The following is an 18,754-nucleotide window of genomic DNA, read 5'->3' as shown; positions in this document are numbered from 1 at the left end:
GATTTTGTTTCCTTATTTGGTTGTTAATCTATAAGAGCTGGATGACATTATTTTATTGGTACAACAGTGTTCGTTATAAATATATGCCTATTTCCTTTGGAGGTTTAATAAAACAAACTTTTTAATGGTAAATGTTTGTATATCTAAACAGAAAAGAATGTGTAAATTTAATTAAAAGATCATAATCTCTGCAATTTGTGTGTGTAATGAATTGCAAGGGTTAAGATACGTGTACTTTCTCATCACTCAACACATAGTAGTACCTGTGTAAGGACTATTTTTTTTTGTCAATAGCTTTCAGCTGTTTGTAAAAAATGTGTTAACTCACTTACCCACAGAGGCATTGTAATAAACAGAAAGTAAATAGAATAAATCATATATTGATATGAATCAGTTATTCTATTGTTGAATTTAAAGAGCTTTCTCCACCACTAGTCTTATGATTGATACATTTCTATTGGACTATTTTGTGGTATCAATAGAAACCCACAAGTGAAAAGTTGTATTGCCCTTAGTGCATTATTCCTACTTTTGTGAGTGCATAGTTAATATGTAATATTTTGGTTTTAATGTCTAAAAGTATATGCAAGATAATTTTTAATAAACACAGTTAACACAAAAGCATGTCATGTGTTACCTTTTTTTTTCAATAAGAAAAACTTTTCTAATGTATACATCAGCCCATCAAAACATTCCTGTAATTTAAAAAGACCCAAGTTACAGAACACTAACAAAAATGTATAGTGCAGTTACTTTAGTTATTTTAATTCTGCGGTATTGCTTGCAAGTTATGTGGTGAAAAATTATGTTTGCTGGATCATCAGCAGATGAATGAATTCCAATTAAACTCTAAAACTATATAAAGGATATGTTATAAAGTTAGGAGAGAAGAGAAAAAGAACTGAAAATTGTGTTGCTTTTTATTACAGCAATTATACAGGGTAGGACAACAGTTACTAAACAGATGGTGCTACAAAAAGTATCACTACAACAAAATGTAATAATTAAGCTATGTTCTAAATAAAACAATGGCATATTTACTTTTGCTTTACCTTCAGTATCAAATATATTTTGTTTCCTTCTGTGACTTCCTGTTGATTTACCACTTTATTCTTGAACTGAATGATTCTCTTAAAGTTTTAGTAATGGTATTTAGTTACCACAGAATTAATTGGTATATATATTCATAAAAGGTGCTATTATAATATTTATGAAAGCACTATGTAAATATTTTAATATTTATTGCCATCCTATGATTTCAATGTAATGAGCACACTGAATGGCTAAACTCTTTTAAAGTGAACTGTGAAAAACAGTTATGTAATTAGTAATAAGAAACTTTTGAGATGTAACTTCCAATGTGTCTTGTGAAAAAATCTAGTATTGTCACAAAAATATTGTGTGTTTAAATTCCAAAACTCATGTCACCAGTGAGGCATCAGATGATATATTCCAGCGAAACAGTTCTTCATGAGCAATTTTTCAAAAATAAATTTTCTGTAGTTAATACCTTTTTCATATCATACAAGTAATCTCAAATTTAAAGTATAGTGAACAAGTATCAGTAACAGTGAAACTGTAAGGAAATAATTCTTATTGTAATAATCTGGTTCACTTTTCAGAAAAGTGGTTAATATTAAGCATTTTTGGGTAGTTTTGGCAAACAGTTGATTTTGTTCAATTGCAGGATGATGAATTCAAAACATTTTTTCACCTGGTAAGAGACTTCCCTTCACCCTCAAAATTGAATAAAATGGCTACTCATAAACCCATAAAAATCACTGAACATTTCCTTTTACACCCAAAAAAAGTAAATGGAAATTTATTTCTCGAGCATATAATCAAAATGTTTCATCTTTGTTGCAGACTTAAGTAGTTCTTTAACCTAAACAAGAGGGAATCACCAATAGCTGCAGCTATTACCTAACATCTTTTATGGGTTTCAACTGGTTAGTTTCAAGAGCTCAAAGCAATTCTTCAGTAATGCTTTTTCCCAGTTGCTTTCTTCTATCAAGAATTTGGAAGGCTTGGCTAAAAAACAAGATTTTGTACATGACATTAGTGATGTTTGGGACATGTATGTCTGTCTCTTCAATGAAGTGCAGCATTAGATTTCTTCAGCATTTGCAAGTAAGTGCTCATCATTTATCAAGTTTTAAGATGCTTATTGGGTAAGCTGTATGCATTTCATATTTGCAAAAAAATAACTGAAGCAAGGGAACTTAACATAATGATCCAAAATATTTTTTTGCATATCCCTATATTTACACTTCTGCAAAAAGAGTTCAGATGAAAATCATCTCACTATACCTTCCCAGTGATAACATTTTTCTTCTTGTGATTTATATTACCTTAGAGCTTCCTGTAAGGGCTGACATTAATGTACTATCCAAAAGCAAAGGGTATCAATATTTCTGACTTGGGAATATGTGAGTGCATTCCAGATGCTATACCTTTCTAACTATGTGGTGGCAAAAATACAACCAGTGATGGCTTAGAAATGGAAAATACAGTTGGACTTGACAAGCCAGTTGATAAAACATCAAAAAATTCTTTGATCTTTGTGTTAAGTGTAGCCCAAGATATTGTATATTTCATCACTGTAGGAATTTAATGGATGCCTGAGTATATTGGCCTTAACTGCCCTCTTCAAACGACAATATTCCAAAAAACTTCTTGAATCTATTGAAAGATTTTGCAAGTAGATACAGATTGGCAGAAAATGCTTTGAAATTGTTGGACACATGAATAGGTTACATAATTCTCACAAACTTGGTCAAGAATAGACAACATCTGCATACTTACTCAGATGTAGATGTCAAACATTTAATGTCACCGAATTCACAGCTTGGCAACATGGTCCTGAATTCCTGGAAGTTATTTCAGAAAACATTCCTTCTTCCAGACAAATACCGCAAGTACCTAAAGTACTGAACAGTTTTGTTCCACTATCAAATTATGTTGCCAAGCCTACACCAAAATTTGGTGCTCCTGTTGACACAGATTGCTTCAAAGACTGTACTGGAAATGTCATCACAAGTGATACATCAAAGGTGAAAGAGTTAGCTTTAGTTTTCAAAATGAACAAAGCAGCAATCAATCAGCTGAACAAACTTCTACCAACAGCTGTATCACACTATGTTTGAACAATTTATCTCTGTCATAGTTCTTGCTCCTGCTTATTAAGTGGAAACTTTAAATACTGTCATACAAAGATGTTGCTTTGTGGCTGCTAGCCTTGGACACAGCTATGTTGTCCTGATTGCAGATGAGGTCATTTATAGCAAGTTGATGCATTTGAAATGTTCAGTAGAGACAACCAACTTTTTTGATCCCCTATCTTGGAGGTTTCCATATAGCAATTAATATCAAAGTCGTAGGCAAACAGATTCAGTGAACTAGTATTCTGGAAGCTCGGGTTGAAAGTGGGCTATTAGGTAGAATTACTTGGAAATGGTTAAAGTTCTCTCTCTGTCTCTTTTTTTTTTTTTTAACCAGGGCTCAGAAGGAAGCTGATTGGAGGTTGTGTTTGATTTTTTAAAAAATGCTGCCATACGTTTTCAATATAACCATAGTAACTATGCTTGTGTACTATATACATGTCAGAGATGCACTAGCTTTCTTCATGATCAAAGAAAAAATTCCAACAAGGTAACTTTGTGATTAAATGTGGCCAGACATTATTCAGTCAAATAGATCCTGACCATACTATGGAGTGGTTGAACAAAGAAAAGTTGAAGAAGGCATTGTTGAATTACTAGGTCAAATTCTGCTTTCTTGATGACGAGAAACCCACTTTGTTAATCTGAAGATGACCTAGGAAGATCGAAACGTTGTTCTCTGCTTATCAATAAAAGTTAGTAACCATACCAACTATTCTGAGATACAAATTCTTTTTTGTCAAGGTGGGTCCTCTTACAATATTCAATCCAAATTTGCAGAGATTACACAAAGTCTTGACATACTCACCCTAGATAAGTAATTGCAAACCTATGGCATGCCAAAAAACTTTGCTAGCATGCAGTGCTGCCTCTTGATATTTTAAATTGTGATACTAACCCATAATAAACAAATTATGTAGTACATATTAATGATCACCATTATTGCCAAAAGCAGCAAAGAATGATTTTTTCCAACCCGGAAGCAGTGAGAAATGTTTGCAGGAGATGTCTCACACCCTCTTGGCACCAGCTTTGTGGTTGCAGGAACGTGCGACATCAGATGACATGTTTTGAATTCCTTGCAGACCCAATGTACACATCAATATTTGAGTGAAAATAGAAATTAACTATTTGGCTTATATTTTTTTTCTGTTGTTTGCAGTAAATATATGAATTATATTGTTAAAATTATGTTAGTTGATGTGTCATGTGTATCATTTAGTTAATTACAGATTGATTTTTACATCAAGACAAATTTTCACCAGCTGTTATGTCACGGTAAGCTAAATTATCGTATTTAAGTTAATTGATGTGATATTTTTCAAACTGTATTTACCTTTTTCAGCTTGTTAGAATGCCAGCTCAACCAGCAAAGAAACAAAAACACTCAAATGGAATGAGCAGCAGCAGAGATTTTCAAGAATCATGGAGTAAAAGATTTGGCAAGATCAAAATGGGGTAATAAAGAAGTCAGCAGCAACATGGCTAGAATGTGCTACTTTCCTTTTTGATGGTATTCCAGAAAAAAATAAATTACTCAGTGCATTAAGGATTTGCTATTGAGTAGAAACACAGTAAAAGATAGAATATTAAAGATGGAAACAAACACAGCAGAACAGCTAACTACTGTAAACACTATTGAATTGGTTGAGATCCTGTCTGTGAAAACTTCAAAGCAAGCAACACAAGCTGATATACCTGCAGTCATATGTACAGAAGGATTTATTCAACAAAGTCAAGTGTTTAACAGCAAATCAGATATGATATGAAGTAGAAACACATGTTGCACTGTATCCATTATTCTAGCCTTCTGTCATCATTGTGGAAGTTCAAGATAGATATATTGCTGCTGCTACTTGCCCATTTTCAGAAATTTAATAAGAACTTATCTTTGCTTTGTTGCTACTATGTAGTTTGTCCAACTGTCTGCTGTTTTACACCCTTAGTGGCAGTGACTCATTATCCTTTTTGACATGCCATAACAAGAAATCAGTTATGAGACTTTATTTTAGTATAGCACATTCTTAGATAGACTTGGCATTGCCCCTTTGACATCAGAAAAGATAATAAATGCTGAATATTTGGTATGTAAATTTTTAAACCTGCCCATAAAGCTGACAGCACTGACCAAATATGTGATACAGTTCAAAAATGTGCAGCAGTTAACTTTCTAAAACTTGTGATTCTCAAGTTTCATATCATAAGACTACACTACCAGGCTTTCATTTGGCTACAAGCACATGTACCATTTACAGAGCTCCCCCCCCCCCATGACTGGTTATAATCGGATATTAGAAGATGGTTAGTTACAGCTAGTTATATCCTTTTTACGTCCAGTACCACAAGTATGTGAAGAACTGATCACTTGTCAGTGCAAGACAAAATTTTGAACAATGCAATGCGAGTGTCAAAAGACAAAGTTCTAATGCTATGAGGCATGCAATTGTATGGGAAATTGCATGAGCAACTAGTTCTCTGTCCTCATGAGATTTTTCTAAATGAAGATGTGACCAAAAGTTATTCTATACTATTAAGCATTAATTTTGTGTTTCAACATAGACATATTAGATAAAATTTAAGGCAATTATACAGACATGAAATTGGCAGCCCATTTGCCTAAATGAACAGTTTTTGGGGCACCATTTTGAGTTTCTTTTTAGAAATAAATAAAATTTAGCAAACTAGCCCACACTGCATGCTAAAAGAAAATCTCACTATATGTATTAAAAGGTATATAAATGAAACCCCAGTGATAAATGGTAGCCTTTTTTTTTTTTTTTTTAAATTTTGAGGGTAAAGGAGCCATTTTATTGGCAGGCAAGCCAAATATTGAATCCAGCATTCTCAAATTCACCAAAAATAGTTATTTACCATTAATTACCCCAAAATCCTCAATCTTTCTTTTCTAGCAGCTTTTTTTGGAAAAGCAAACCAGACTATAATCTATAGTGTGTTTAGTTGTTTCATATGAATAACAGTCTCTACAGTACATTTAATGTTTCAATAAAATATTTTTATTAAATATTTATAAGTTTTTCTCTCTCTTACAAGCAAAAGTATTAAGAAATTTAAGTGCCTGAAAAAATATATATAATTTTTTTACAAAATAAAATTTTCAGGACAAAAAAATAAATTTTATGCAATCATGTCTAACTACATTTATCACTGAATTAGTGTTCGTTTTTATCTTTTCGAATGCAATTGCTGGCTTAAAGCAATCCCTGCTATTAATTAGTACTTAAAATGCTACATTTTAATATGCATGTGTAAAAATAAAACTGTTTTATTCTGTGTTCTAATAACCATTAAAGGTAGTTAAAATCTATATTTGTAACAAAATATTTAAAAAAAAAACACTTTTATTATGTATTTGTAACTACATTAAAAATGTTAAGGTAACTTTTACCTACCTGAAACTAAGATAAACTAATATATCATTTTGAATACTTAGAGTACCAATTGCTCTATAATTTCTTTTTCCAAAATTATAAATTTATTTTATGACTTCTCATTGCACAAAATTCAGACAACTGAGAATGAAAGAAGTCTACTTTATACAAAGGCATCATAAAACATTTTTTTAATGCATGGAAATGACATATTTACTGTGACAGTCACTAGTTTAATTTTAAAGCTTTGCAACATCTTGATCCCAAGCTTCATTAAAGTGTCAGATAATTTACTGTCTGAATTGAGTTGTTTTTCTTGCATTTCTGAACTGAAGAAGTGGAATGTTGTAAGTGTATTAACTGCTACTGTAATTAGTATATGCTTCTTACTACAGCTAGGTTTACATATATCCAAGACATTTACTATATAGCCATTAACATAAGTACAGTTCCTTATTACTCAAATATTACAACTATTTCTGCTAAATTTAAAAAAAATATTTTAAATATGATCACACAAAAGCAGACTTTTGATACTAAGTTTTATTTACCACTCATTTTCCTTTCCAAACTTCCGTTTGTGATATTTAGAACTCTTCCCTTCTTTTGGAGTACGACTGAAACGTTCTCTTAATTTCTTCTTGATGCTAGAGGGAGTTTTAAATATTTTGGCAGCATTACTGAATGAAGCTGGAGAGATGGCAGGTGCCAATTGCTGTTTACTCAAACGGGTTTTTCCAGGGGTAGGTGGTCCAGGTTTAGAATAAGTTGGCTGTAGCGGTGCACCTCTTCCCTAATAATAAAAGACAACAAGTTAGTATTCATGGATCAGTGAGTTTCACCTGACACTTGTGTACAACAACAAAAGTATGATGGACAGTAAACAGTATTGTCTTTCATCTTTTAAAAACATCCTTCACCTGTTTTGTATGGCATATCACAAGCTGGTTTGAAATGCACGTCAGTAGCTGTGTTACATCACATCACAATGAGATTATGATAATGATTTTAACAAATGTTTGTGCTTCTGTGTAGAAAGAACATAATGGTATTTCCACAGACCAAATTATAACTTAGCCAGTGCTATGATATAAACTGCTCATAAGATGAGATTTCTTCCTGGTGACAGATATATGGCTGGGAATTTTCATGCTGCCAGAAATGAATATCTCCAAAATTAAGTAGTTGTTCACACACACACAAACATTTTCTTTTTTTTTAAAACACATCCAATTTCACAGGGTAGCTGCACATACAAATCCTTGTGTAAAATTCCAGATCTGTTGACTTACATGTGTAACACACTTATATTTCAATTTTTGTTCAAAATTAACCCCCTCCCTGTCAAATTTTGGAAAATAAGCTAAAAAAAAGAGCATTTTTAATGCTTTAAGTTTTTCATAATATATAATAATGTGAATAAATTCAGACAAGTAATAAAACGTAACATGCAAGTAAATGATTTTCCCAAATTAATCTGGGCACTCATGTTATCTCAGGAAAATCACAGAAGGTTTTAACACTAGTTTAGATGAATTGCTAGTTTGAAGACTAATAAAAGTTTCAGAGTATAATACTACTAAATATATTTTTCATGTGAAGCCAAGTTCACAGTATGCAGTAAAATGTTATATTTGTATTAACAATAACATATTTTATCTAACCTACTTTTAAATATAATTAGATAATTATCACCTGATACAGCAACTGGTCAAGTCTTTGTTACAAATATAACACTTACTAGCATAACTAAGTAGCACTGTTTGTGTGTATATGCACACAGAGAATTTCTTTTTAACTTCCTCAAACTTTGATTTTTTTAAATCCTGTGACTTTTACAGGTTTATGTCCATTCTGTTCACACTTTTTAAATCTTTTATTGTATCTGGGGAAAATAATTCAGTCTTTTGTGTTCATAAACCATAAAAGCATGCAGAGATGAATTTTCAATTTTATGAAGAATAACCTGCATTTTGTAATATTTTTCTTAATTACCCATTCAAGCCATCTACAAACTTTAAGCATGCAGAGAACAAAGTACATAGAGGAAAATTACATTTGGCAAAAGAAAACATGCAAACCATTCCTCAACTATTGCTTTTCAGTACACAATTTATTATATGAGTTTCAGCAGCATTATTATGATGCTTTAATAATTTTCATGCTAAATTCTTACACATACTGAAACATATGTCAAAAACCACTACATTTTCCTGTGAGCTTACCCATAGTCTTACTTTAAGTTCAGTGCTTTCAATAATTCCTTTTGAAAAATTTAGTAACAAGCAAATAAGTTAAGAACATTTTTTTTGTTATCAATGATAAAGACAAAAAATCTATGTACTAGAAAAGAAATATTGGGGAAAAAAAAGCAGTTAAGTTTTGTTAATATCTCTTATTTACCTTAATATATATATATATATACATATATTATTTAACATTATTTTAAATATGTTATTCATACAACTACATACATACATACATATCTTAATAATTACTGGTATTTGCAAAACAATTAGTATGGAGTGCCTAAAACCCAACAAAGTTGGTGACAGTCAACTGCTATCCTTTTATCTTTAAATGTGCGAGCTTGATCATTTTGACTGACCTGATAACCATGAAATTATAAATACTATAACCCTGGACGTATTAAGTGTATTTTTTATGAAGTATGGTAAATATTACAAATCTGATGTACACAAAAATTCAGTTTGTTTTATACAAGTCTGTCTGTGAATTTATGAAGATTTTAATGAGTCAGTCTGAGACAAAGGTAATTCTTATGGTAGCAGTAAAAATACTTATTTAATCTTATGGTTCATATTTCATTTTGATAACGTCTAGAACCACCAAAATGAATATCATGTTTATTTCAGTAAAACTAAATATTCTATCTCTTATTTTCCTAACACTAACTGTAGTGAAATCACTAACATAGAGGAAATTAAGTTGAAAAATACAAATAAAACTTCATCATATTTTTAGAATAAATATTATATCAAATAACTGTATATATTTATTCTTATAATTTAAGCTACAGTCTTTTTACATCTGGTTTCTTCAGTTTTCCTCAGGTTACTTTAAACTATTTATCACAGGGAAACAACTTTGTGTAAACAACCAGTTGAGCTACATTCACACTGTGCTATGTGCACATACTTCCTTAATAAATATTCAGTATAACAAGAAGTACAAAAATTTCCTTTTAACCTAACAAATTTATAACAAGTTTCTAATTTATTCAATTTAGTTAATTTTACAGCAAAAAATAAATGTGAAAAGCAACATTTACTACTCAAGGCCTCTCTTAATTTTTCAAGAGAAAGGCATGCTTAACATACATTTTTGCGACAAAGTCGGTTGTCCCCAAAATGATTCATATTTATTCCAAGTATGCATTACAGACATAAAAAATACATCACATACTGAAACAGAATGTCTCTAATTTAATTAGTTTTCTAATTAAGTATACCTCAGTAAAGCAAGTAGATTGTAGATTATTAATCTAGATTTTTAATTGCCATTGTTTATAGTATGCATTTGTAATTTACTCAGACACTTAAACTCATATAAGGGTAGAAAGAAAATTGGAATTTTCAACCTGAATAACAACTTCTGTACACAAGGGGCAACCAACTGGATCAGACCTTGTGGGTTCAGAGGTAATAATTGTAAACTACTGACCAGAGGAAAATCAACCAGTCAATGAAGATTGTGAGTGTATTGATTTAATAATAAAAATAAAATTTAAAAGAAAAATACATACTGTAAATATATTTTCTTTACCTGTTCTTATAACAACAAGGCTGTTGCTATGACATTTGATTAAAAAAAAAGCCTGGAGATTCAAGAATTTAAGTTAGAATATTTCAAACTTTGACATGCTGGAAAATATTTATTGAAAACATTCTTTTAACCTTTTAATAAAGACTGGTTATATATGATATTTTCATACCATTTTTCCCAGACCTTGTTAAGCAGTTGGTAACACTAAAATATCTTAACAGTCTATAAAAATATTATGCAAAAAAACACCCCTTACAACACTAGTTAAGACAAAATACATACCTATTTCATCTTCTTCAGATAAAATAGAATAAGGCTTGATGAACAGAGTTAGTACTCTTAAATTAAAAAAAAAATCTAAGTTTAAGATACTGAAAATTGAGCCTAGAACTTAGAAGGCATCATTCAGTGTGTAGGAACAGTATAGTAATCATTATGTAATAACAGAACTTCTTTAGTCTTAATTCCTAAAAATAATTGCTACAAAAGTAGATCATTTAGAACTAATTCTACAGCTTATGGGTAATAGAAAAATTATGGAACAAATCAAAATAACTGTAAGGAAATCTATTCAACTTCTTATGAGGACAGTTTAAAATCAAATTTTTGCAGTCTCTAAAAATTTCTTGATCAGTAAAACTTCTATATACAGCAGAAAATAATGCACAGCAATTATAAGTAAACTAAAGTCATTCTCAGTGTATATTTATATCCAATAATGTTCAGGAAAATTTGTTCACTAAATTTTTGAGATTATATTTTGTGGTCTTACGACAATATGTAGAGGCATTTAACATACCTCTTTTGAAATTCCACCTTGTAACCTTCAAGTTACTAATTTATTTATTTCTGTAGTTTTCCAGAAGTTTAAAATAGTTTTGACTATAAAGATTATTTGGCAAGACACCCTTGTAGATGCAGTAATTAATAATAATAATAATAATAATTAAAGTTTAAAAGAAAAAATAAAAGTAATATAAGTATATATTCTTTACCTATACTGTTCAGTTGATTTAAAGTAGATGCTAAATGGTATAATATTAAACATACAGTACTTACAAGAACACAGGCTGCTGCAATAACATTTGGTTAATATTTCTCTTTCAGGCATTTGTTTTTAAATCAAAATATTTCAAACCTACACATGTTAGTAAATAATTACTGAAAACTTAAGTATATCTCTGGGTGTAACTAACTACACTACCAGGTAATTTTCATGTCAGAGCTAAAAACCTTAAATGGAACATAATAACAGTATACCTCAGAGATGCCACAGGTGGCAGGTAAATAATGTTATTTCACTCTACCTTAAATGTTCCAGTGGAAGATTCTGACTCCACGGAATCTGTACGTTTACGTTTATTTCCACTTTGGGAAGTGTGAACCTTGTCTGCCGTAAGGTTTAAAGCAGCCAAAGTCATTCTACGATCAGAGAGAAGTTTAGCAGTTCGTTCTCTTAATATAAATGGCTCTTCAATGATTGGACCCATCTTTAAGGCATCATCAGAAAAGTTTCTAAGGTCATGCATTTGTGTTTCCACAGGATATGAAGTCTTCAGATGTGGCAGGCACAGTGTGTTTCGTCGTTGAAGTTCAGTGAGACGCCACCAGTTCCCTTCATCTCCCTTCCACCTTCCAGCTTTTAGGTCTATCAGGTTAGAGTTATCCATAAACTGTCCTTCTTCATCTTCACATGGAAATTCATTACCTGTTCTTGCTAAAAGGATCACATAAATTGATATTTAAAAAGCAAAACAATTTTTTAACATTTAAATATCACTTTTAAGGTTTCAGCACTAAAATTAATAATTATTATTGTAAATTGTCTAATACGTGTATAGGATCAATTCTGCTAATGCAAAGGCTCATGCTGCCAATTTTTTGCTCTTAATAAAACTTTATAGGCAGTATTTTTTACTGATGGGTATATTTTGAAACTAGAAAATTAATTTCAGTGTCATCTAAAACAGAAAATGGAATTTTCAATCTGAAAAACACCTTCTGTGCCCATGGCTAACTAGACAGGTCAGAGACACTTTGGTTTAAAATGTTATTATTCTTAATTTTGAATAATAACCAAAGGAAAGGCAACCAACTAACAGCATCTGTTTGAATGAAATATAGCATTTACTTTTCATCAATTCCACAGTTGAAAGTGGAACTTTTCACAACCTGACATGCTAACCACTATGCCATACCTCGTCCATCTTCAGAGAGGAACTTTTCATTGGTTATTGATAAAGAAATAAATTGGAGACTGAGAACCTTGTGACTTACATCCACATGTATGGCCATATCTGCATCCAAAAACACAAACATACAAAGCAGGTCAAATTCATGAAAAAAATTCAATTTGTGCAGATCATATAAAATGACTACCTTTTATCCAACATACACACAGTGTATTCAATGGCACATAAATAATTAACCTGTAATCCCAGGTGTTCAGTCACTTGAAACCATAAAGAAGCCACATGAAATTTTGTTCTAGGATCACAGAAAGTATACTTATTATACTTCCATTCACTTTACTCTCACTTCATTCAGTTATAGATACACTGAACTCCTCTTACTACAGCCAAAGTTACAATTTAAATTTCTTTCCATTCTATTAGTATTCTCAATGTTTCTGTAGCATGAAGACTCTTTGAAAAGACAAAAAAAGTTTTGTTCAGTTTACTGCATGTAATTAGATTGTAAAAGTAGTTTTGACACAAAATATGATAAAGAGAAGCTTGAACAATAGCCTTAGGTTTATCTATGATGCAAATGAAATGGTACAAACATTATTTTTTGTGTGTATTAAACATTGCAATAAATTATTGTAAGGATATGGGTAAGATGTAACAAACTGATGACAAAAAGTATTTTTGTTCTTTTTTATATATGGATAGCCTGGTCTTGAAATAGATAACTGAATTAGATAAACATTCACATTAGTGTGTTGAGATGACATTACCACTTATCTGTTTCAACAGTAGGGTGCCCACATATAGAAACTGTTTGTAAGATAGTAATAACTAATGTTCAACTTATTTAAAGTATAGAAAATTATGAGCATTTTATAGTTAACTTATACTGATTCTAGTAAAACACTTCATTAGCTGAAGAAAAACATAACTTACACTGCAATTATGCAATACTTACTATATGGCTGCTCCAATGTAGAAATAAATGTACACAAAGAGTTGAACACATTTACCAAAACACACAGATGATGAATGCAGCATTACACCACTTTCTTCCTATGCTACAATAATCTCTAAAACCTCCTAAATACATTTCAAATATTTTTCAGAACAAAATCTATATTTTATCCTTATTTTCTTTACCTTAACTATATAGAATTAGTCAAATTGACCAACTTTGTAATCACCATAAAAAAACAAACACAATAAATCTATATTTTATCCTTATTTTCTTTACCCTAACTATATAGAATTAGTCTGATTGACCAACTTTGTAATCACCATAAAAAAACAAACAAACACAATAAATCTAAATTACCTTCTTTTTCTTTCCAGAATGACTTCAGTTTCTAACTGGAAACCATACTTTACTTATCCTAACTAGTTTTAAAATAGTAACATTATGTATTTGTTTCAACTTACATTTTATTGTTTTATTGCCCTTTGAATCCTGTCTAACTAATAATCCTAACAAACAATTTGTAAATGATTTGGTGAATAGGTAACTCGCATTACCCTATGAAATCAAGAAAAACACAAGCTATTGAATAATTGCTCATGAGCATACCTCATAAAAACTGCTATTATTGTTTTCTTTATATTAACCTAATATAATTTCATCAAACCTAATACATTTCTACTTTTAGTTATTTTTATAATAATAAATAAAGACTACACATGAAACACAAGAAATATAATACATACCTGGGTCTTCTCTTTTTTGCTATCAACTGTCGATGAAACTTAACCCTACTTTTTTATACTAACAGGACTACACTAAATTTATTTTTTATTTAACCCTTTCACAATGGGCTTAGGTATAATATATACAAGACACCTACAGATTTGTATACATTAAGTATCTGTGCTATAACTTCTGATACAACACATGTATCTCTACAAAGTTTGGTGGATTTTTAGTAAAGACTACACAAATTTTGTAAGCAAAAAAATAAGATTTTTATTGAAATATTTTTATTAAAGATTTGAGAAAATATCTAGTCTGTTTTGTTACTCGTCTGAGTACAAAGTGATTTCATGTTATGACTAAATATTCTTCTTCTCTAAAATCTCCTAAATACATTTCAAACATTTGCTTATTTTCAGTAAAACTATTTCTTTATGTTACTTTCTATACAATAACCATGTGGGGTCTGTCATTTTACCAACCTTGTAACCATCATAAAAAAATTAGGAAATAAACAAATTATGCTATTTTTTTCATGTTAGAATGACTAAATATTACAACACGAAAACACAAATGTTTAATCTAAGTAGCTTAAGTCTCATAACATATATATTCCAGTGATGGTCAGCTAACATTACATAACTTGCACTCATGTTACTTATCCAGTCATATAAAACTGACCTTTAGTCTTTCCTGTCTTGGCTGTGTTTTAGTGGACTAGTATTTTGTAACATATAGTCACATTTCAATTATTATACATTACATATACATACATAAATTATTACTATGTAGAAATAATTATTAAACTTATAAATCATGAAGTAGAGCAAACAATTATGTCTTCTTGTTACAATCTTTGTACTTGGTTGTTACTGAACATAGGCTGCTCAGCCTTTTTATATATACAGTTGAATAACCAAAAATTTATAAATAACTCTACTGATACCACAGAATTATTCTGTAATTTATTAAACACAGCAACTGAGATGTACTAAGATTTCAAAAATATGAAATTTCACGCAGACTAAAAGAGACAATCTACCTTCTTGAAACCACAGTTCAAAAGAACTATGCAAGTTTTTCACAGATTAAAATGGCTGAGAAAACCACTCTGGGGACATTCTAAGCTGCTGATTGGTTATTCACGTCATATACTGTAGTAAAATATATAAGAGGCCATTTCCAAAAATGGAACGAAAGGAATGGGGCCACTCTGTTTGATTCAGTACATAAGCCATATATCAACAAAATAAAAAGCTATGAGATTCTTATTGTATGTTATAGCTTGTTAATATTAGTAATCTGAGTTCCCAATTTGTATAAAACTAGAGACTTACTATTTTTAAATCACAAATATCTAATTCTAAACAATGCTGCATTCAACATACCACATGACTCACTAAAATGGGAAACTGATGTAAAACCCCGATTCAATGAAATATATGGTGACATGTCAAAGTTAGAAATTTCATTGCCAGGACCAAATCAGAGGAGTAGAAGCACAGATTTTGGATAGAATTTTGCAATAACAATGGGGGATCCACATTGTAAAGGTGTGTAACTTCCCACTCAAGCAGGAGAATTCAGATTAAAAGCTTTGAGGAAACCCCCTTGAAGAATAACGTTAATAATATGTGTTCTCTTTTAAAATACTTTTAACTCAGACATATCTGCATTTTCAGTTAGCTGTCCAACTTGACTTTTTATTATTTTAACTTCTGGTCTATCTAGTTACACTTAGTTTGTTTCATTTTATTTTGTTCCTCACACAACACATGTGCATTTTGAGTTTGCCATTTGAAATCATTTTCATAATAATAAATTCAAGTTTTTTATTCAGGTGTAAGAAATTTGTATTTTTCAATTTTGTCTTCATCTTATTTGTCTTAAATTTTATCATGCATTATGATTTTAATTAAATTGTTTAATTTTGAGTGTATTTTTAGTTACATCCTATTTCATTTACTAACTGACTGGTTTTCTTTTTGTATTTATCTTATTTTAGATCCAACTGTATCAAGTTCATTCTGTTAAAATACTATTGTTTTTAGTTACTTTAAATACAGTTCTCATTCTGAGTTTACTTAATGAATACAATCACCCTGCATTTTCCTTTCACAGAATGCTTATTTCCACTAATTTTATTTACCTTTATATACATTTTATTTAATGTTGCACTTAATTTCTATTGTGTCCATGTCTAATTTATATTCTGTTGAAACTTATGTACCATAGTGTTTTCTTTGTTTGTATGTAAAATGTCATGGCATCATACATGTGATATAATAGAGCTAAAATCAGTGATGTCGAGAAAACCCACTTGTAGAGAAATATATATGCAAATATTTTCTCAACCCAAATGAGCCATTTTTGCATATATAATGGAGCTAAAATGTTTAATTTGGCCTTTAACAAATAATTTTACAGTTTGAGACAAGGGGAAGGTTTTAAAAAGTCACTTTAAACTTCGGTGCAGAAAAAATAGAAGTGTGAAATATTACATAAAACACTTTTATTCTGACTTAACAGCATGGTATTATTGTTATTTTAGCCCTAGTCTTTTTTTTTTATATATATATATATATATATATAGACATTTCTCTATTGTGTTCATATTTTCCTATTTTGTTGACTTTTTAATTTATTCTCTGAAGAGAGACGTTTTCTGAGTCTGTTGGGTGTCATGGGCTATCTGCTATGTCCACTGAGGAAAATCCAGCTTCTGATTCTAACAATAAAACACTAAAGACTTCCCACTGTTCTATCATGGGATGAGTCTTTTCTATACTGCAGTTTCTTTTAATTTAACAACAGGACATCATTATATTGGAACAAAACCAATAGAAGAGAAAAATATATAATAGTTTTTCAAGGTTATGTATTTTTTAATGTGCATCATCTTGTTAAAATAAGTGAAACTTTATGAAGTGTAATGTGAAAGAAGACAGTTTGGAAAATTGGTAATTCTATCACCAAAGGTGTCTATATATTTAGGTTTTAGATGCACAATAACAAAAACATTAGAGGCCTGGAAAGATTAAAATACTGTGAGGGATATGGGTTTAACAGCATCACAGAATACATTATATTAAAAGGATTTTGAATAAAGAAATAAATGAAGTCAAGTGACAACCATAACTTGTATAAAGACATGATGGATAAAAATGTATTAGAATTATATCCGATATTGCTTGGCATTTTTGTAAGTAGTTTGATGCCACTGAAAACTGATAACTGTATTACTCCTTCCCAATGCAAACTGCTTACATACTCAGATCATAAGTATTTGCTCAGATTGAGGATTTACAATTTTAAAGACAGGGATATCCCTTGTAATTAATGACACTGGAAAACAAAGGAATATAACTCAAATTCTGGCACCAGGACAATACAGAAAGAGAGTGGCAACAAGTTATATCTGAGCCAAGGTAAGCAAAGTGTAGCATCTTCTGAAAGGTAAGAATCCACAAATACAAATGTTAGTGGTATAAGATATGCACACATCCCAGGCAACAACATGCAAGATAATCAAGGATGATTTCTGTGTGGAAAAATGAAATGGCTTACGTGTATAAAACTTACAATTCCATAATATATCAATCCAACCACCACATACCTCAAGATATCAGAGAATTAAATGAATATTCATGCTATTCTATAAAACGACATACCATCAAGTTACTCAATGTAGACCTATGGATTTCTTTGTGATTGGACTGTTCAAACAAGCACTAAGAAACAGGAGTTATTAATTAAATACTAGATGGATTATGGATAGCTGCAGGAAAGAAGAGTGTGATCTGAATGTGAAAGCCTTAGGACAGAGCCTTTTGCACAGCTGTTGTCAAAATGGATGGTCTTCAAACAGTAGGATTGAATACAAGTTTCCAAAATTGTTTTTGTATAAGATATATATTTATTCTCTGTGGAATGCAACATAAGTTTCAGTAGAAAGACCTGTATCCAAAATTAATCTAAAACACCATCATAATTACAGAATTGTAGTTTTTATTTTATATTATGTTTAAGATAAGTATATCAATATATGTTCAATTATAATTCTATTCCTCAGCAAAACATTTTTGGAAAAATTTATTGAGCAAGAAAACACAAAGCTTACCTAAGAGGCTTAGAGAGTTCAAAGGATTCAGACTGTTAGAGGTCATGTTGAAACTGCAATGTTGAGAATCCAGATTACTGAAACACCCAGACAAGTTCTCTTCAGCACTGCTAACAGCAGGATTTATACTAAAATTGAAACAACTTAATAAATAAGAACTGTTTTCTTGATGTGTGATTAACATTTGTTATTAGTCACTGCCCTGTAAAAATGAATCTAATTTCAAATATTATTCCTTTCCAGCTATTACATATTTGAAATGGTGCACAGAATTAAAGACTAACAAGGAGATTATGAAAAAATTACTTTTATTCAATATAACTACCATGAAAAATAACAAGATAAAACAGATGCTTTATCTACTTTCTTAGCTAGTTAATTGAAGGCTAGTATCACTTGTATAATTTTGAAAAAAACACTAA

General features: G+C 30.5%; 1 protein-coding gene across 1 annotated transcript in view; it reads right to left on the bottom strand.

The window, feature by feature from the left end:
• Positions 1–72: 72 nt before the first annotated feature.
• Positions 73–18,754, bottom strand: part of LOC143245539 (uncharacterized) — a 45,516-nt gene continuing 26,834 nt past the window's right edge. Inside the window, exons 7-9 of the mRNA XM_076491903.1 lie at positions 18,333–18,460; positions 11,644–12,053; positions 73–7,343 (exon numbers count right to left, since the gene is read on the bottom strand). Of these exons, the coding sequence (XP_076348018.1) occupies positions 7,098–7,343; positions 11,644–12,053; positions 18,333–18,460 (784 nt within the window). The 3' untranslated portion in view covers positions 73–7,097. The remainder of the gene's footprint in view (positions 7,344–11,643; positions 12,054–18,332; positions 18,461–18,754) is intronic.

The sequence above is a fragment of the Tachypleus tridentatus genome, chromosome 2 (genome assembly GCF_004210375.1).
Source record: "Tachypleus tridentatus isolate NWPU-2018 chromosome 2, ASM421037v1, whole genome shotgun sequence".
Taxonomy (NCBI): domain Eukaryota; kingdom Metazoa; phylum Arthropoda; class Merostomata; order Xiphosura; family Limulidae; genus Tachypleus; species Tachypleus tridentatus.
This window is presented reverse-complemented; position numbering and strand designations above follow the sequence as displayed.